This window comes from Chironomus tepperi, unplaced genomic scaffold (genome assembly GCF_022539635.2).
Source record: "Chironomus tepperi strain 1889 unplaced genomic scaffold, CSIRO-AGI_Ctep_v1 contig_365, whole genome shotgun sequence".
In the NCBI taxonomy this organism is placed as follows: Eukaryota; Metazoa; Arthropoda; class Insecta; order Diptera; family Chironomidae; genus Chironomus; species Chironomus tepperi.
In genome coordinates this window covers 302681-324372 of record NW_027226487.1, presented here as the reverse complement: position 1 = coordinate 324372, position 21692 = coordinate 302681, and the positions used below count along the sequence as shown (strand labels likewise).

The 21692-nt window shown below is 35.1% G+C and overlaps 1 protein-coding gene across 1 annotated transcript; it reads right to left on the bottom strand.

The window, feature by feature from the left end:
• Nucleotides 1-12637: 12637 nt before the first annotated feature.
• LOC139095569 (fatty acid synthase-like) lies at nt 12638-21069 on the bottom strand. The gene is made up of 4 exons (XM_070646955.1): nt 20347-21069; nt 14097-19771; nt 13692-13813; nt 12638-13327 (listed from the first exon to the last, which is right to left on the bottom strand). The coding sequence occupies exons 1-4, from the start codon at nt 21000-21002 to the stop codon at nt 12716-12718; spliced, it is 7065 nt and encodes a 2354-aa protein (XP_070503056.1). The 5' UTR covers nt 21003-21069; the 3' UTR covers nt 12638-12715.
• Between the last annotated feature and the right edge of the window lie 623 nt (nt 21070-21692).

Here is a 21692-nt window from a genome sequence, read left to right as displayed (position 1 = left end):
TTGATTTTAGAACTGACCTAGTTCATTCAGTTGACCCTAAATGAAAATCACCAAAATTGATCCAAATCCGACCCAAAATTACCTAATCCTAGTCATTAACCCTGATTTTTAACATTCAACTTGCATTCAACTTGAAAAAAATCACAATACAAAAATCATAAATTCACAAGCAGCAAAACCCACTCACAAAAAGATTAACTCTGACAAAATCAGGAAGTCATCAACTCTTAGGACAGCTGTCTTTGCTCGAGTGAGAGACACAGGAAATTTCTGTCATAAAAATTCAACTTCTTTTAAATCATTCACGATTCTTTCTTTTTATAAAACTTTTCATTTCTCACTGATTTTTCTTTTCTCAAACTTGCCATCCTGCCTCCTCCGCGTTGAGTCACTCAAGAACATTAAATTCAATTTTTTCTTACCATCTTTTGTTCTTTATATAAAATAAAGAACTTTACGATTAAAAAGTTAATTTTTTTTTTTTTTCTTTTCAAAACTTTTTTATTCTGTGTTCTATTTTGACTCATTCCTCACAGACAGTGATGATGATGATGATGATGATTATTATGATGATGATAACTTATCGTAATAATAAAAAATTTATTCTTTTTTTTGCTACCCCATTTATGAATTGTGAAAAAAGAAAGTTGTTCACGTCTTGGATATTTTTCACGTCATCCATTGGATGAAGCAGGGGGTAGTCAGGGAGGGGGTCATTGGGGCACACACTACCCACCTTCTCCAAGAATCTTAGAGAAAAGTTTATTTTGTAACGTATTTTTTATGTTTAAATTTTTTGTTTGCTTTTCTTTAAAGAAAAATTCACTTCCGGATGTATGCCGGAAAGTCATTTGGGTTCATTTAGTGGCACTTACTTACTTACTTCCTGGAACCATGCTCCGACTTAGAGTTTAAGTTGCTTCAACATGCTGCCCATCTGACTCCATTGCTGGTTGTATCACAAAGCTTGTACAAATTCTCAGTATTGACAATCTAACTGGCATTCCTTCATTATTCCGTCCTAAGCCATGTTGCTCTTGAGCACCTGGACGCCTTTTCCCTTGTGGATTCCAATCAAAGGCAGTATAACAAGCTTGTGTCTCTCCGTTTTTAAAAGTTTATTTTGTAACGTATTTTTTTGATATTTTTGAATTTTTTTTTTAAGCAAAACAAAATTTAAATAATGGTCGGACGGCACTGCGATCAAGGATGTAAATGAGGGCACCTCCCATAACTCGGTATTGGAAAAAGTTCATTTTGTAACGTATTTTTTATTTTTAAATTTTTCATTAACTTTTTAAAAAAAAATTCAAAAAAATTATAGGTCACGTGTATCCTCCTACTTAAATTTCCTAGTTACCCCCCTTGCAATGAAGGATGTCAAAGAAATGCGAGACACAAAGGCACACTTACACACACACACACGCATAATCGTGATGTCATTTTTATAGACTTAAAATGGATAAGTTATAGCTTCGTTTACTTCTTTATATTCACTTTGGTCTATCATTTTTCTTCAATAAGAATATTTTATGAGCCATAAAGTAATGACACATTATCGTGACAATATGAAGGAATTTGCTTCTGTCATTTCAAATGTGATTATGATATGAGATATGGCCGTGGATATTCTGTTCCTTTTTGTGTGTGGGAGATGAAAAATGTGTTGATCATTGTCATGAATTTTCGGTGCTAATTTTAGGTTTTATGTCCGATGACATGAAAAAATTCAGACATCGTAAATTGTGGGCAATGCTTGAATGAATGAATGAATTTGAGATTTTGATGGAATTTACAAGCAATGGAGCTTGTTGAAATGTTTTGAGATATTTTATTTATGTTAGGTTCAAGTAAGTGGGTTCAGACGGAAATAAAGTAAAGATTGAGTTGAAGCGAGTGGATTTACTCTATTATTTATCTAATTCTAATTTTAACCACAGTTGGCAGCACTTTGGGAGTGTAGACTCCAAAAGTCGAAAAAGTCCGAACTCCCTTGAAGTCGACTTCACTTCTTTTCTTCTTCCGGACTCCATTGAGAGTCCTTCACTTGCCATAAAATGTGGAGTCCCCCAAAAACGTGGATTCCGGACTCCATGGAATTTTGGTGAACCAGGGTTGTTAAACATGGATCGATATTAGTCATCCCAATTGGCATTTGGTGCCATATTTTTCATCCCCATTTGTCGATCAATAACGGTAACCTAGCAAATACTTGTGCGGTTCGGGAACTAGACATAAGATCGACCGTTTGAAGCCTGATCCACTCGGGTTAGAATTTTTTCCCAAAAAATGATAGGAGGTCGACTTCCAACTATGCTTTCTCGAAATCCCGGTCCCGATAAATTTTCGGAATCGGGATCGGGATTGAAATTTTCGGGATTTCCAGGGAAATGAAGGATCCCGGGATGAAAGCATACTTCCAATACACCTTCTGAATGCGCCCAGATGTCCTGGTACCGGGTTTTCCGGTCCTTAATTCATCCTGAATTTCATTCATTTTTGCAGTCTACAATTAAAGTTGTCAGATTTCTTTGAGATGATGTTTTAGTTCCAATATGATAGCTTTTGCCCAAGCTTCTCCATTTGCATAGACATCACCTAGGACTTGGCATGCCTATGAATGGCATCTTAGCATCTGAACTTCCTCATGACATCCCTTAGTCTCGAATTGTGGGTAGGTACATTGCAGGATACACAAGGACTTTAAGACTCCTTCCATAGAATGTTAAATTAGATTCAAGGCATTGAATTAAATCAAATGCTTCTCAATCAACAGTTCCAGTTCTTCAATCATTATACATCCCTAAGAAATCACCTGAAATTCCTCGATAAGAACTTAATTTCAAACCACAAAACAGAAAATTTCATCAAAAAAACTCTTTTTCATCATTTAAATTTCCATAAAAGCCTTGTTCATGGTCAATTTACTTTAAATGACAACTGTCAAGGTATAGAAAATGCAAAAATAGACGACGAGCAAGTAGAAGCAAAACAATATAATGAAATGACAACAAAACACAGGCAACAGAAGATTAAATCTTGTGGCCTTTTTTTATCATTAAAATGAGAAACGTGCTCGACACGAAAAAAGAAAAGAAACCTCAAAATAAAGTTCATGTTTTTAAGGTCAAAACTGAAGGACGCACGTCAGTCTTGAAGGAAAAAGGATGCCTTGTCAGTATGGATTCCTATAAAATATACCTTAATTTTATTTTCATGCCCACAAAAATTGAGTTAAGCTTTAAAGTTGAAGTTTTTTTCGTTAAAAAAGTTTTGTGCTTCCATTTTTGCTTCCTGTTATCTGTTTTCATGTTCTGTGAAAAGTTTTGAGGATGATACATGAGATGAAGGTTGGAAGATCGGGTGGGGGAAGTGTGTGGGTGATGTATAGCTTTAAGAACTGTAGAATAAACTTTTTTTTTTAACGTTTTTCAATATTTTTCAAATTTTTTGAATCAAATTTTATTTTTTTAAATTTTTTAAAAATTTTGAATTTTTTAAAAATTTTCGAAATTTTTAAAACTTTCAATTTTTTAAAAAGTTTTAATTTTTTTTAAATTTTTCAGCATTTTTTTAAATTTTTCAAAATTTTTTAAATTTTCAAATTTTTAAATTAATGTTAAATTTGTTAAATTTTTTAAATTTTTAAATTTTTAAAATATTATATTTTTAAATTTTTCAAATTTTTTAAATTTTTTAAATTTTTCAATTTTTTAAATTTTTTTAAATTTTTTAACTTTTTCAACTTTTTTAAATTTTTTTTAAATTTTTCGAAATTTTTTTAAAAATTTCAGATTTTTGAAAATTTTCAAATTTTTTTAATTTTTCAAAATTTTTTAAATTTTTTTAAATTTTTTTGAATTTTTAAATTTTTTAAATTTTTCAATTTTTTTAAATTTTTCAATTTTTTTTTTTTTATAAATTTTTTGATTTTTTTTAAAATTTACCTATCTAATTTTTTTGAATTTTTCAAAATTTTCAAATTTTTTTAATATTTTTAAATTTTTCAAATTTTTTAATTTTTTTAAATTTTTTTACATTTTCAAATTTTTTTAAATTTTTTTGAATTTTTCAAACCCGTTAAAAGTTAAATTTTTAAAAAATAAATTGCTAAGAGCGAGAATTAAGCTTATGGTCAGAATTAGACATCACTAACAAATGACCCCATCACAAAACATTTTTGATAGGCATCGATGATGTTAAACAATGAAGCAAAATAACAAAAATGATTGATTGAATTTCAAGCAGCCAAACAAAAAAAAAAGGAAAAATTTAAATATCCAAATGGGAAATTTTGTAGTTCAAACTTCATGTTAGATCTGCTGACGTTAACAGCCTATCCAAAAAATTATTTTGATGAATTGCTTGAAATTGAAATGTTAAGGATGTAAGCATTTAACATTGAATAAGTTAGTCATGTTGTAAATACTCAAATATTGATTTTATGCTGACTTGAACTGCAACCGGTAAATGTGGGAAAATTTTATGGTCGTGGCACATATTTTGTGCATTTATATTTCATGTCAGCTCATCATACATGTAACGTACATCATACTGAACATGAAAATTGTTTTAAAATTGACGGTAAATAAATTTTTAAATGCATGACTAAAATATTTTATGTTAGAAAATAGAAAAATAGAGAGGAATTGGTGAACATCTATTGTTGATGGTAAATTATGGGAAACATTAAGTATGCTTTAAAAAATAAATTTTTTGCTTGTTGTCTAGTGCAGTTACTAGAGCAGTGGTTCTCAAGCTTTTCAACAGAGACCAAATTGCGTGTTGTATGTGTTGTCAACTGTTGGCGACACACTTAAGATCATGTCACAACACAGTAGTGCGTCACAATACAGTTGCATGTCACGATACAGTTGCGTGTTACGATACAGTTGTGCGTCACGATACAGTTGCATATCACGATACAGTTGCGTGTCACGATACAGTTGCGTGTCACGATACAGTTGTATGTCACGATACAGTTGCGTTCAGGACCAGTGGCGTTCACAATACAGTGGCGTGTCACGATACAGTTGAGTGTCACAATTGTGTGTCACGATACAGTTGCGTGTCATGAACCATAGTTTGTTAAGTCCTGGACTAAAGTATGCTCTAATGCAGTGATGAGCAGCATGTGTGCCACTGCACAACTTGGATGCATCCTAGGCAATCGACATCAGGACAACCAGCTAGTCCAAAAACTCCAAAAGAACCCCAAAGCAGCACACATTTTTTCCCATTTTTTTAAAAATCCTTCTAAATTCTCCTCAAAATTAAAACATTGCAATCATCCCCAAAATAAGGCAAACAACCAAAAAAAATCCCCAAAGTAAATTAATCTTCATAAAAGCGCTTCCACGTCGAAATTAGTGATATAAATTATCATTCAACGTCAATGCTTTATTTGAATCTGGGAAGAATTTTTGTGCGCTTTTAAAAGATTATCTAACTTCATTAATAGACAACGTTGATCAGAGTTTTCAAATCATTATTTTCATTCCTTCATTCATTTCTCACCATGAAGTATTGTTTTTATTAGTGCATGCAATGATACTTTTGGGATGGCTAGATGGTTGGAGTTGAGATTTTTTGAACAGGATTGATATTGAGGTTGACTCAAATGTGCTGAATAAACTGAACTGAACCGAATTCAGTTGATTTGTGCTGAATAAGCTGAACCAACTGAACTAACTGAGCTAATATATTTGCTGAATCAGGCTGATTTGTGCTGAATCAGCTGATTTATGCTGAATAAGATATTTTCCTGAACTAAACTAAATATATGCTAAATAAGCTAATTTTTGCTGAATTAGCTGATTATGCTGAACCACTTAATTTAGCTTAAGTTAGCTGAATTCAGCTAATTTGTGCTGAATTTGCTAAACTAAGCTAAATCAGCTGAATTATCAGAACTATGGTGATTCAACTGAATTAGATGAACTGAGCTGATTTTGTGCTGAATTATCTGAATTGTGCTAAATTAACTGAACTTTACTAAATCATATATTTTAGCTGAACTGAGCTGAATCCAGCTGAACTTCTGCAATAGCTGAATCAGTTGAATACAAATGCTGAATTAGCTAAATTCTATGATTGTACTAAATAAAATTGTGCTGATTCCTAAATTAGCTGAATTAGCTGATTAACTGTACTTAATCGATTAAACTAGCTAAATTCTCTTGATTTGTGCTGAATCAACTGAACTTGTTGAACCAGTTGAATTCAGTTGAATTGCTGAATCTGCTAAATTAGCTGAATTATGCTGAATAGATTGTACTGAATCTAATTCAGTGATTTATGCTAGTGTTGCTGAACGCTGAATTGTGCTGTTACTAACATGGAGTAAAATCTTCGGTAAAATCGTCTCTATCCATCCAACTCACTGAAGCCTTTCACTATAACAGCCCACGTAAAGTAAATCAACCCATGGTCATCCAACATCTAATGCTTTAAGCAAAGTTGAAGATTAAATAAATCTCATTTTTCCGCATGATGAAGATTTCCCCATGAGGATGTGAAAAGAACTTCATCGTTTTTTATTCCAACACAAGGCAACATGATGTAATATCAAAAAGTTAATTAACAAAGAAAAGCAGAGAATATATACAGTACAGAAAAATGAGGACGAGAAGCGTAGCAGTAATTAGAAATTTACCAAGGAAAATTTATGCAAGCGATTACGCGCAACATTAAAATTCAAAATAGGAATTATTCTTCTTCCGTCAGCTTCCCATCCATGCTGTTCCACTTTTTCTTCTCTCTCATTTTAATTGCAATAATTATTCATTAAAAAAAAGACAAATGGAAATGAAATGTTTTTTATTCATCCTTGCTGTGCTTCAATTTTAATTACAAGTTCAATAAAATGTGATCTGAAAATCATTACAAAAAACCAGAAATTAAAATTGAAAACTCCAATGAATAAGATTTATGATATTTTATGTATATTCAATGTACATGAAACGTAGCAGTAGCATCAGCAATGGTAGCAATCAAATGACATTGTAAATTAAATAAAAAATATATAAATCAATATGAAATGAAATGGAAATAAATGAGTTTTAATTGAATTTGAAGTTGGTTGGATTATGGCGCATTAATGAAGTTTTTCAAGTTTTTATGAAGATTGAGGGCAATATTTTGAATTATTTGAAAATTCACCATTTTCACCAAATTCACCATGTTCACCATATTCAACAAATTGACCATATTCACCAAATACTTATAAAAGTCATTATTAACCATATTTTACAAGTTTTCATGAAGATTTAAACATATATTTTGATTATTTAAAATTTAGAACATTTTCACCAAATTCAACATTTTCACCATATTCAACAAATTAACCATATTTACAAATACTTTCAAAAAGTCATTCTTAACCATATTTTACAACTTTTTGCAAGCAATATTTTAAACCAATGTTTATAATTATCTATAAACTTACCATATTCACCAAATTCACCATATTCACCAAATTCTTATAACAGTAATTTTTAATCATATTTTACATTTTTCAACTTTTCATAAAGATTTGAAAATAATATTTTGAATTTTCAAAAATTCACCATATTTAAAAAAATTCTCTATAGTCACCAAGTTCACCAAATTCACCATTTTTTATGAAAATGCCATCAAATCAACCATATTTTACAGAATATTTATGAAAATCATCATATTTGGATTTTCGAGTTAGTCACCAAATTCACTATATTCACCCAATTCACCAAATTCACCAAACTCACCAAAATTATCATATTCTTCAATTCATTCATTTTTTGAAGATCAAGACCAGGTTTTTGAATTTTTGAAAAGTTCCACCAAATTCATCACAAATTTTAGTCAAAGACAATCATCAAATTCGCCATATTATTTAGAATTTTCACCGAATTCACCACAAAACCAATAGAAATTCACCACAAAATTTCAATATTCTCATTTTTCACTTCCAAAAAGTTTTCAAATCTGTTTCAATTCCACCCCAAACAAAGCTCAACCACAAATACCCGACTCAATATCTCAAAAAATATTGCTAAATGTTGTAATTTCAACCAGAATCACACTTGTCGTCGTCTAGTGAATTTAATTAACTCGATACAACATCTACTAATTGGAAATGTGTGTAATAAATTATAGTCTTTTTCCATGGCTGCTGTTGCTGTCGCATAAAATTCCCTCCTCCATAAAATCCCCAAACACGCCTTTTCGAAACAAAAATGACTTCTGTCGAAATGGGATTTTTTTTACGTACGTAGAAAATTAATATTGCATGTTGGAGCCATTTCCATATATAAATATGTTACAGCTCATTTCAAAATCTGATTTGATGTGAAAAGCCACTTGAGCGTGACGATGATAATGTCATAAAAATGTCAATTTTTCTTCACTTTTTTTTGTATTTTTTAATGCCAAAGGTAATGCGTTGACACGAAAAGGACTAATTTATATTGACACTTACGTCAGTTCCTCCTCATTTTTTGTTGAAGCATCTTGTTTGATAAACCCGCGAGCAATAAAAGGATCATAAAATTGTCATTCATCAGAAATGCGAGAAAATTTTTGATGAAAATCTTCTTAAAGCGGATCTGATTTTTTTTACAAGGAAAATAACGCATGAGCTTATCAAAAAGTGGAAATAATAGAAAAATATTTTTGTTTCTTAAGCAGCTTTGCTACTTAAAATAAGGATATATGTGGAAAAAAAATCAAAAATATTGTCATCGACTTGAGAGTTAAGTGTTGTGTTGTTGACATATGTAAATGTCGAAATCAGCCTAGATTGAAGGTGTTTGGGAAGAACTGTAGGCTTAAATCAGTCACTGAGGACGAAGTGATGCGCCCTAATAGCTTAAAAAAGGATTTAGCCAAAAAAAGCTTCCTCAGGATGAGGACTCTCCGTGATTTGGAAATTCAAATTCACAAGCAGTTTTCTAAATATTCAATTTCATGTCGCTTACTTACTTACTTATTTCGCTGTTCGCACAGATCAATTGTGATCCATAACTCGTCTCAAGCTGGCTTCCCCTACCAATCAACACCAGAAATTTTATGTTAGCTCAATAAATTTGGTATTGCTCTATTTACATGTTCAGACTGCATCCCTACATGAAGATAAGCCCGATGGAGTTATTGCAAGACAGATGAAAGCTAGCAATTGAGCAAAAATAATGTATACTCAATTGATCTACACGACCTGCGATAAGTAAGTACCCATAAGAGTTTGAAAATTACTTAATTATAATGTCATAAAATTTCTTTTGAACGCGAAAGATAGAATGTGATCCTTCAGATGTTGCTCAAGACCCATGTTAACAAATTTCCGTTAAAATTATCCGATCTACTCATTTATAAACGTTACGTGCTTCCGAACGTTCCAGCCAAGGAAGTAAGAAGTAAATATACTATGGCCCTGAGTAAGCAAGTCTTCTGATTTATCAAAAATTCATCAATTTTATAGGATCTTAAGCAGATCTATAGCGAGTAAGGATAAGCAGCTTAAGGTAAGGAGATTTTAAAATTGTCCGAATAAATTGAAAATTTAGATATTCATGCCAAAATATTTAAATTCTCCAAAAGATCAGAAGTTTTTGTCCATGACCTAGCTTTGATTCCGATAAAAATAGACAATAAACACTTCACTATTGTTAACTCTAAGTGCGTCAATCAGCCATTCCTAAAAAAAAATTCTGTTGACAAAATAATCACAATCAAAAAATATGACAAGTAAAGGTTGTGGGTAGCTAGAAAAATCTCACAGTAGGCGTAAATATCATAAAAGAAACATTTCCAAAAACAAAATTATTAATGGATTTCCATGCTGATGTGGCGTCTCTGGATGTCAATATCAAAAAAGAGCTTTAGGATAAATTTACAATTTGTGGCTTCTATACAGGTTCACTGACATTTGACTTTTACTTTGTAATTTCGATAATTATAAGCATGATTAAAGGCAGAGAGCATCAATAAAGTATCAGGATGATCCAATGAATAAACAAACTTGCAAAAAGTACAAACTTGGTATAAGTAAGGCAAGAGATTTAATTACAAAAACATCGAAACATGTCAACAGCAATTAATCTCAGATTGCAAAAGTATGTCACATCCATTTTGTGTATTACAAATGAAAACAGCAATCAAATAGTGACAACAACAGAATAAAGAAGAATCAGTAAAGCTTGAAAATGTATTCAAACATTGAAACTTGATTCCTTTAATGCTCTTTTACAGTTTGTGCTGCTTTTTTTGTTTTTGCTACTAACAGCTTGTAATTATCGCATGGAGGGTTGAAAAAAAGGGAGAAAAAAAAGTTTTACATCAATTTCTGTTCAGTTCTTCTTTTTTTTGCGATTCTAGTGTTTTTCTGACTGTTTGGAAACTTGATTCTTGGCGGAAAAATTAAAGTTGTAATGGGGTTATGGAGGAACATTAAATGCGCATTTTTAGGGTGTGAAGTAGCGGAGAATCTAGGGGTTTTGGATAATGGGGCATATTTAGGGGGTCTAAAGAGTCAAACTCTTTCTCTTTCAAAGGGTGAAGGGTTGAGCTCATGGAATTTCAATGACGGACCTGGACCGATTCTTCTCGGTCGAAATTTGTCGAGACTGAGATTAAGAAACTAGCCTCAATAAACATCCTTCCCTGAATACGCTCCTCAACGTGTCGCCTAAGGTGAATGGAATCTGGGGTATCGAGCCAAACATAGACGAGTCTGCCAGTTGAAGAGTAAGACCTCTGTGGCCGAGTGGTTAGGTTACTTACATACTTACTTACTTCGCTGATCGTACAGATCAGTTGTGATCCAAAAACTTCCACTTGCCAATTTCTGATACCAATTGCAATACTATCTCTATCGACAGCTTCCTAAGTTCCGTTCCTCAGTGAGTACGTCCTTTCTATTCCAACTAGACGCAGATCCCTCAATCATTATAACGAGCAGTAGTGGGCAACATAGGAATTGTGGCACAAATCAGAAACTGCAACAGTCATGATATTGTAACGCCAGCAACTGACTTTGTGGATGAAACGCCAATGAATCGAAGAATCATATGCCACGTGTGCTTTTGGTCGAGGCTTCCCAAAAAGGTGTGTCGTGGCGCAGAAAAGGTTGCCTATCACTGATATAGAGTGCTGGTCAATATGACAAGGACTAGCACCAATGCTCACGACATTACATACCCCAACTGCTTTATAAAGAACAAAACAAACTTCATTCATCCCAAACATCCATAAAATCTCATCAAATCCCATAAGTCATCAACCTGTCTTTCCCATCAACCTGACAAAATTAAGCCATTTACTCATCTCCCATCCACCACTCTGTCGACTACATCAAGGAAAAACGGAAAGACAAGAAGGAAAATCATCAATCTGATGAATGGTCTCATATTGCAAAATGTTTATCAGTTGCTGATGCTGTAAAGTCGTTTAGATGAAAAACAATTCCTTTTGCATCCAACATCTAAATGAAATAACTAAATATATATCCCAAGCTTCAACATGATGAAAATTGATGATTTTTAGGCCGAACGAACAAAAATTTATTTTCTGTTGCTTTTTTATCCATCTCCCAAGTTGCCTTTGTCATTAACATGTGTGTACGAACTCACACGCATTTTTGGATGCGATGTGTAATTTTCGAAAAAAAAACTTCATGTAATTAACGATTGCCGATCCTCGTTATCATGAATATATCTATGTATTATTTTGAATGTTCATGTCCATTAAATGTGGGAAATGTAATGTTTTTAGTACCCGAAAAATATTTTTAACATTTGTAGTAGAACCACATGAGAATTTATGGTAATTTTTACTGAATCTTGCTATGGGCAATTGATTCACACAGATATATCCGATGAATTTATCGTGCGTGGATTTACATATATAGCAATTGTGGATTTATTTTTCGACTTCAAATTAGAGGTGAGGATTTTATTTATTTTGGATGATTGTTAGAGCAGTGGTAGGTAGACTGTGTGCTGTGGTACACTAGTGTGCCGTCAATAATGTATGGAAATGTTATGAGCTATATATCGTGTGCGGTTTCGGTCGAGGCTTACTACCATGATGTGTCGTGAATAAGGGAGTGGGTTGGGATTCGACCGCTGAAGTGGATGGACATAAGATGACAGGAGTGGGTGAGTGTTTGACCTCAAGGATGGGTGAGTGTCCGAACTCAGTGATGGGTGAGTGTTTGACCGCCGGGAGGAATGGATGAGAGTTTGACCCAATGGATGGGTATGTGTTTGACCCCGTGGATAGGTGGGTGTTTGACTCCATGTATGGGTGAGTGTTTGACCCCATGGATGGGTGAGTGTTGACACCGTGGATTTGGTGTTTGACCACCCGGATGAATGATTTGGCCCCATGGATGTGTTTGACACCAGGGATAGGTGGGTGTTTGACCCAATTGATTAGTGGGTGTTTGATCCCCAGGATGGGTGGGTGTTTGACACCTGGGAGATGGATTGAGTTTTACCACATAATTATGTGAGTGTATGACCCCAGGGATGAGTAAGTGTTTGTTCCCATGGACGTGTGTTTGACCCCAGGGATGGATAGATGTTTGACCCAAAGAGTGAGTGAGAGTTTGACCCTCTTCTGAATCCTGCCCTTGCTACTGAGCTCATAAAGCACATAATACAGTATAAAATATTTATTCATGATTTAATAAACAGAAAAAAGATACAGAAATAGGTAAATGCACTTAAAATAGTAACTAGTAAGTTGAATTAATAATATTAAAAGTTTCTTGATGCTCTAAAATAGTTAAGTGATTTCCTTCAAGTGTTGTCACTTCAATTTTACTTTTTGAATTTGCTTCAAGTCCAAAATCATGTTCAGCATTCATCACTAGTTCTTCAGTTGGCTTTATTAATTTGATTGGTGATTCTAAGACTGGAAGATCGTCGAGTGATAAATGATATCCAGCAGAGACGCGATTTTTAATTAATGTTGTAACTTTAAAGCAGTAATCTTTTGAGAATATTTCAAAATCATCTTGGTATAGCTCTTCAAACTTCTTCATTTTATCCATCCAACTGGGTTCAGCTAATATAGCATTTCGACGATCACTTGTGTCATTTGGAAATGCATATTTTAAGCCAATAACCATTACAAGCCTTTGAATCGTTTGATCAACATTTTCGGATGATGATAAGATATCATTAAGTATTTTCTTAGATACACTGGGAGATCCATCAATAAGAATTACTTTTCCTGTTTTTCCTAGACTTTCTAACATTTTTGCTAATTTTAGAGTTAAAATTGATCCATAAGAGTATCCAATAAACAAGAATTTTGAATCATTTACGTAAAGCGTTTCAATGTCCTGTAATAATATTAAGATTATTGATCAGCAATAATTTACAAACTAGGTGGATGACATCGTGTCTTTATTGACCAAACAATGAGCATGCAGTCAATTGGATCAGTTTTGTCGAAACTATAATGTAATTTTGGCATCAATGAGCCACTTTATGCCTCTCACAGGTGGCTGTTTTACAACTCTGGTTAGCGTTCGTGAATCACCAATACCATTTTGGTATGTGTCGTGCCACAAAGAGGGTATAGATTAACACCAGAGTGTTTCAACAACATTTGGTGCATAACAATGACAAGCAGCCCAAGATTGACCATGACGATACTTCAGCTAGTTTGTAGACATTGTCTTTTCAATTATTGTATTAACTTACCTTAATTAAAGCCGAGCACATTTCATTAAATTCGCTAATATTCCAAATATTTGTACATTGGAGCAGATATGCTGGATATTTCAATTCTTTCGCAAGATCATAAAACATTTGTCCGCCAACGCCTGTAAATGGATAGTAAATTGTTAATCTCAGGCATCTAGGTATAGTCGTGACTGTAAACAGTGACGTAGGCATTGGGGGCATATGGGGAACCTTCAAAAGGCAAACTGGGGGCACGTTTGTAAAATCGGGACATTTTGAGACTGTGCCGGGACACAGCAACAATAATGAAAAGTACAGCAGCGTCCCGGCAATAATACAGCAGATGGCCGCCCTATCCTAACTATAAGCATCCTTATCTCTACTTATAGACACCCCTAAAATCCAATAAATTCCCATACATACCTTCAATGCCTGGGAACACCAAAGCCTTTACATTACTATCTTCAGCTACATCATTAATCTTCAATATTGTTAGATGACTGGTACTCTCATCACCAAAATTCTTTATCAAAAAGTCTATGGCAACTTCAGGTTCAGCACTTTCCTTAACTGCACTAACTCCGTTAGTTTCAAGTGCTTTAAATTCAGCGACTGTCATGGAGCGTAGTGCCTGTGGCGTAACCGTGATATTAAAATCACGTTCTAATGTTTGAACAATCTCAACAGTCATCAATGAATCCATTCCAAGTTCGGCAAGTTTTGTTTCTATTGAAAAACTTTTAAGGTCCTTAATTGACATGATGCTCATGAGCATTTCAAGTACGCCACCTTTTCCAGCTCCTTTATATTTCTTTTCAGCAACAACCATACTTGCGACAATCGGACTGTCGACAGTTATCAATGTATCAAGTTCTTCTAGACATGAGGATATTCTTTGAAGTAAAGTTCCACCAATTTCCATGTCAATTTTATCTTCTTGCATGTCAGCAACAATTCCAACTTCACCGACTGCACCCCATTGAATGGCTTTGGCTGGTAAGCCTAAATAATGTCGTTCCTCCATGATTCTTTCCATGACTGAATTTGCCATACCATAATTACTTTGTCCTGCATTACCACGTCCACATGATACACTTGAGAACACGACAAAGTACTGTAAGTTTGGACATTTGGCTCTGGAGATGTCATCGAGATATTTAGTTGCAGCAGCCTTAGGTGCCATACATTCGTCAAATGTTGTAACAGTTTGATTCTCTAAGATACTGTCGCGGAGCTGTACAGCAAGGTTGAAAATTCCTCCAACCTTGCCAAGCTTGAGTGCATCACTAATCAACTGCTCACATCCTTGTCTAGTGCATATGTCTGCCTTATTGATCTCTACCTGCACGCCACAAGATTCAAAAAGTTGGATTCTATATGACTGATATGGCTTGGTGATTCCTCTACTTGTGCTTAAAACCAGCTTCCTGCATCCTCTTAAAATCAACCAGTCAGCTAGTTCCAAACCAAAACCACCCAGTCCACCGCAAATGATGTAAGAATCGTATGGATTGCAATATACTCTGGGTAGAACTGATATTGGAAGTGTAGCTTTATCATTTTCACTCTCACGTATTTTAAGGACGACTTTACCGATGTGCTTACCACTTGCCAAAAATCTGAATGCATTTTCAATTTCATCGGCATTGAAAACATTTGTCTTTAAAGGCTTAATTATTCCTCTTGCCATGTCGTCGTCCAAAAGCTTCTTTAAAGTCAGCTTTTCTTCAATTGGTGCCTTAAACATGTTATCGACCAGCACAGCATGGAATGTTAGTTCTCTTAAGAAATCTCCAAGACTCAATTTATTGTCATTTGCCATATCAAATTTACCAATTTCCAAAAACTTTCCACCTTTGCCTAGACATCGTACAGATGCTGCCAACTTCTCTTCAGCTAGTGAATTAAGGACAAAATCAACTCCTTTGCCACGTGTACGCTTCTTAATCATGTCTTCAAAGGATGTGCTACGTGAATTGCCAATATTCTCACGTTTTAATTCTGGAAATTCACTTAAAAGGTAGTTCTTCTTATCTTCGGTACTGACAGTTGTGTACACTTCCAATCCATAAGCAAATGCTACTCGAATGGCTGCCAATCCAACTCCACCTGATCCAGCATGAATTAAAATTGATTTTCCTTTTTGAATTTTTGTTGTGATGAAAAATGCAGCATAAACAGTAGCATAGACACATGGAACTGTCACAGCTTCTTCAAGTGACCAAGAGGCTGGAACTTCCCATGATAATGTCTCATCTGCCTCAACATGAGTCGCAAGAGCACCAGCTGACTTCATGCCCATAAGACGACGTCCTCCTTTTGTCACGCCAGCAAATTCAATTCCCATCAAGCACATCAGATCCAATCTATTGTCACCCATTGTCTCGGCTGACAGCTTGCCTGTTGCCAACATTACATCACGGAAATTCAATGCTGCATATTGGACATTGACGATGTTATCGGAATTGACTGTTAATGGACTTTTAAGCCATTTTATTGACGACAGATCTCCTCTTACTAATCCATTAGCATAGCATGAATCTTCATAGCTGACCTTGTCATATGATGGCTTAACCAAGAAGTGCTTAAGACTTCCCCACTTTCCATTTCTGTAGACATTAATGGCTAAATCTTTATCAAGTTGAGATTTGTAAAATGGATTGCCAATATTGAATGCCGGTGCTGAGTCGTCGTCAATAAAGACACAGCGTAAGCCACTTCCACTTGGTTCCTTTCTGATGCAATTGACGAGACCTAAAATACCTGAGTGACTTTCTCGTTCAGCATAGAGCAAAGTTGGTTCTGTTTTTGCCTTTTTCTTGAGGATTTCAAGCCATGAATAGGTTTGGTCTGTGTTAGTGATTTTGATGATGGATGTAGGTGGTGGATTTGGAACCTTTTTGTACTGGATCATCACCAATGTCTCAGTTTCAGATGGAATAACTGCAACAATTTTATAGCCTTGAGATCCTTCATAATCGTCAAAAATTTCACAATCTTTAGACTCTCTGGAAATGATGTAGGAATTGTCACTGATGTACTTTTTGATATTTTCCAGGAAGTCAGCATCAAACAAGCAATTGGACTTGATGACAAATGTCTGATTGCTGAATTCCGACAGTTCTCCATTGGAAACATTAGTTAGAGGAATTTCAATGTCTTTTGTCGTCAAGTAATTAAGCTCTGCTGTGACAAGAGGAAGATCACTTACAGCTAGTCCAAAATATTCACAAAGCGGTTCTCTGTCATCATTCACGTCAAGTTCAAGGCACGAAATCTTTGCGATCTGATCATTTTCGAGTGCCAATTGTACACAAAAACGTCCAATGTCAGCTTTTGAGAAGGAAGGAGTCGGGAAGTGAGGAACAAATTCATGACTTTCAAGAACTGGAATTCCTTTTGGTGGACGTCTGCTAACTGCTTGAGCCATTAGACCGCGGATTTCGACACCGCCACAACGAAGGAGGTTTAGGTCCGCAGAATATTTAGCCTCAACAATTGGATTCTCTCCTAGTTCTGCCATCAGCTTCTCATGATCCTTCTTCTTAATGACAATCTTTTTAATGCCAATTGGAAGTGCCAATGATCTTGTATTCTTGGACACAATCTGAAGCTGAAGCAGACAGTCAAGGAATGCAACCCAATTTGATTGCCATTTAATCATTCCACTGGAACTGTCCATTTTAGCTGACATAACAGATCGGAATAGATTCTTGTATTGATAACCTCGCAGACGTAGTTCCTTGTAGAAATCTGAAGACTTCAGTTCCAAAACATCATTTGCATCATCATCAATGTCTGTCAATTGATAATTATCACATGGACGTACAATTCCAGTCACAAGTGTCGATGATCCTTCACTGACTTCAAACTGACCAGTTCCACGATGCAATATAACATTCAAATCCTGTTCCTGATTCTTTTGGATGTGACAAGCACGGATGAACTTTACATCCTCAAATTCTACATCAAAATTCCTGAAATTTTCCAGACATTGTGCAGCCAAAAGCTTCCATGCCAAAAATAAGTAACCAGTAGCTGGAAATAGAATTCGTCCATCAATCTCATGTCCTGAGATGAACTCATAATCAGGATCTGTTAAGCTCAATTTGACAGTTTCTTGATTGTGCTGCTTATCTTTGTAGCTGGATACAAACAATGAACTTTTATGATCCCACTTAATTGATGGTGAAATCATTGGAGTTCCTCTAGAGACAGGGAACTCAATTGCTGGATATAATTTAGTCAGATCCAAGTCAACGCCATTTTCAAACAATCTACCAAGTGCGCTGTACAGCAACATTGAGCTTTGATCACTGCCTCGCTTAGTTAAGCTGAAATGATTACCCTCAGGTATAGTACGCTTCATAATAGCCTGCAGTAAGCCATGTGGTGCGATTTCAATAGTTAGAGCATTCTTGGGAAGATTCTCACAGCCTTCTTCGAACAGAACTGGATTCAATAAGTTATTTGTGTGATATTGAGCTGATGAGTATCTGCACTCAATTGAGTCCCAATCACTTTTTGGAACACTTGTGGATATCCATTTTTGTGATCGTTGTTTTGGCATTTGAATTGTTGGTTTAAGTGACTCCAACAACTGTGAACCAAATTCAGCTATGTATGAGCTATGATACGCAATATTTGAGCACTGGACTTCCTTTGCAAAAATATTTTTCTTCTTTAATTTGTCAATAAATTGAGCAACAATGTCAACTGGACCTGAGATTGTACACGAATCGGAACTGTTGTGACAAGCAATCTCAATTCCATCATCAAGCATTGATTTCAACTCCTTATATCCAATTCCAACAGCAGCCATTGATCCATGGATTGTATTAATCTCAATTGACGTTTTTCCACGTGAATATGACGACAAAATCATTTCCTCTTCCGTTAAGCAATTGTCAGCATATGCACATCCAAGTTCACCGAATGAATGTCCAATAATATAATCAGGTTCTAATCCTACAGCTTTCAAAACATTCGTTAAACCGATTTGAATGGCTGATATGCCAACGAATGAATGCAAAATATTATCGAATATTGTTGGATCCTTGGATGTAATAATGTTGATCAAGTCAATTCCTTTTTTGGCCAGAATGTCATGGCATCTTCTGATTGAATTTTCAAAAATTGGAATTTTCATTAAATCAGCACCCATGCCTGGCCATTGTGAGCCCATTCCACTATAAACCCAGACTGTTGGACGTCTTGCTTCTCCAAAATTTGTGATGTGACGTTCAGCACAGGCTGCATTTGAAGCTTCACCTTCTTGATTGTATATAGCATATCCGCGATAAATATTTGATGAAATTGTTGAAATTTGTGTATTATGAAGAAGTCCAACATATTCAGCATCAAGTGGCTTCTTAGTGACACTATCGAAAATGGCATTAACTGCTTCTTCCGTTCTGCCTGACCAAACAATCAATCTTGGTAGATTATCAGTTGGAATTCCACCATTAACTTTTTCCTTTGAATTTCGTCTTAACAAAACATGAGAATTGGCACCGCCAAAACCAAAACTGTTAATACCAATCAAGCTTCCATCAAAATCTTCCACTTCCGTGACAGGCTTAATTCGTCCAGCAGCAAGTGATGGAATGTCTTGTCGAATTTTCTTTAAATTCAAATTTGGTGGAATTTTTCCATTTTCAAATATTAAAACTGATTTAATTACTCCATTATTTGAAGCAGCTGCTTCCGCATGACCCAAATTTGACTTAATCGATCCAACACGAAGTGGACCTTCACGACCAGAACAGAAAATTCGATCAATTGAACTACATTCTTCAGGATCTCCAACAACAGTTGATGTACTGTGTGCCTCAACATAATCAACATTTTTTGGATGAATGCCTATATCCTGATAAACTTCCCTAAATAATTGCGTTTGGACATGTGAGGATGGGAATGTTATGCCTTCATTCTTAAATCCATCAACATTTGTCTTTGAATAAACTACAGTCGCATAGACTCGCTTAGCATCTTTTCGCTTTTGAAGGAACAACGCACTGATGGACTCAGCTCTAACATATCCATGTGCATTCTCATCAAACGGACATGAAACACCGTCTTTTGCCAAAAGACCCAATCTAAATGAAATAAAATTCAATTAATTAAAAGTAAATAACGGATTACATATTCAGCAATGTCATGAGGTCAAGTGTGTATCAAGCACGTGTAGCATAAATCGGGTTAATCAATCAAAAATCAGGTGACAGATTGAAGTGGCGTGACTCTGACATGGTGCTAGATTCAAATCGAATCACCATACCAAGAGGCAACATGCCATAGCCACCCCGGTCTAGTGGCAGGGGCAGACTCGTGGCAGACTCGATTCCGGCATCAAGTCAGAGTCAGATTGAAGTGAACGGCATCAAGTCAGAGTCAGATTGAAGTGACTCGATTTGAATCCTGACACTAGACCGGGGTGGCTATGGCATGTTGCCTCTTGGCATGGTGATTCGATTTGGATCTGGCACCATGTCAGAGTCACGCCAGTCTGGTACCAGATTTTGGGTCAATAAACCATGTGCTCGCTGATGGCATGGTCAGTCGATTTGAATCTGACACCTTATCAAAGTCACGCCTCTTGGTCTGGTACCATATTTTGGGTCAATAAACCTCGCATGCTATTCCACACAATGCCGTCAATCACAAATCTTACCTAGCAAATTGAATCGATGATGAATCATGAGTAATAAGATTAGTTCCGCCAACAATTGCAGCATCACATTCACCATTACGTATAGCACTAAATGCCATATCTAAAGCATATCCTGAACTACTGCATGCTGAATCAAGTTGAAATGAAGGTCCTTTAAGGTCCAACGAAAATGAGATACGATTGGCCAGCATGCAACGTGAGCTACCAAGCATTCCCGATCCATCCTTTGTATTGTTATTAAAGAGTAAATATTCATCACTCTCAGCTATACAACATCCAACAAAAACAGCAGTTCTACTTCCACGAATCTGTTTTGGACAAATTCCAGCATCCATAATTGACTCAAATGCATGTTCTTGAATGATTCTTTGTTGCGGATCCATATTTTGAGCTAAACGATGATTAATTGAGAAGAATGGTGCATCAAATTTATCAATATCAACAGTAAGTCCATAACGTCCAGGTAGCTCATCATTAACATTTTTAAACCGCGAATCGTTGGCATCAACCATGTCAATCTTATTATAAAGATTATGACTAAGATCAGCAACGGTACGAGATTTTGGAAATCTTCCGGATATTCCCGAGATGACAATCTCATCACCGGGATCGGACACCTGCACGCGAGCAATTTGACGACGATGGAAGTTAGACATGACCTTTTATTTTATTTTATTAAATTCACTAAAGAGCCACTAAAATTTCACTATTGTTTAACTTTTGTCTTCAAACGATAATTGACTTGAAATGTCCGAAATTTTCGCATTTTATAGACCGATCGCAATTATTTTAACTAAGTATGTGTTAGATTAATTAGATAGTCAAAATAAAATATATTTAAATAATCAAAATTTGTCTTGTTGGGTCAATGTTAATGTATTTTTATTAGAATAGTCAACAACAGAATTGGGTAATCGGAATACTTTCAATGTATGTATGTATTTGTCAAATTATGGCAGAGCTACACAAACTATGCTTAAATTCGTTTGAAATTCTCTTATTGATGGTCTATGCTTGTTCATCCAAAGTGGAACAATTTAGGGAATACTTAAAAATGAAGCAAAATCAGTCTTTCGGGCATCTTCAAATCATGTCTTAAGTCAGTGTAAAAAACCACTTTTGAACCATTTAGGAGGAACATTTTTAATGCTAAACATCATACATCCATCAATAAGATCTACTCCTGCCTTTAACATGGAGAGATAGCAGTGCCTTAGTGACTAAAGTATTCTGCATGAGTACTTTCCTGGTTATTAAGATTCATTGTAATCTATGACTACCCATAGAAGTTACCTGAAGCTTGGGTTCAGAGTAGTTAAACAGGCACCTGTCACAGGCAAAAGGGT

Bases quoted from the DNA above. Each gene is read 5' to 3' on its own strand.
- LOC139095569 (XM_070646955.1), bottom strand. From the start codon at position 21,002: ATGTCTAACTTCCATCGTCGTCAAATTGCTCGCGTGCAGGTGTCCGAT. The intron at 19,772-20,346 runs GTAAGATTTGTG...TATTTCATTTAG, and splicing joins TCATCGATTCAATTTGCTAG to ATTGGGTCTTTTGGCAAAAG. The intron at 13,328-13,691 runs GTAAGTTAATAC...ATATTATTACAG, and splicing joins TGTGCTCGGCTTTAATTAAG to GACATTGAAACGCTTTACGT.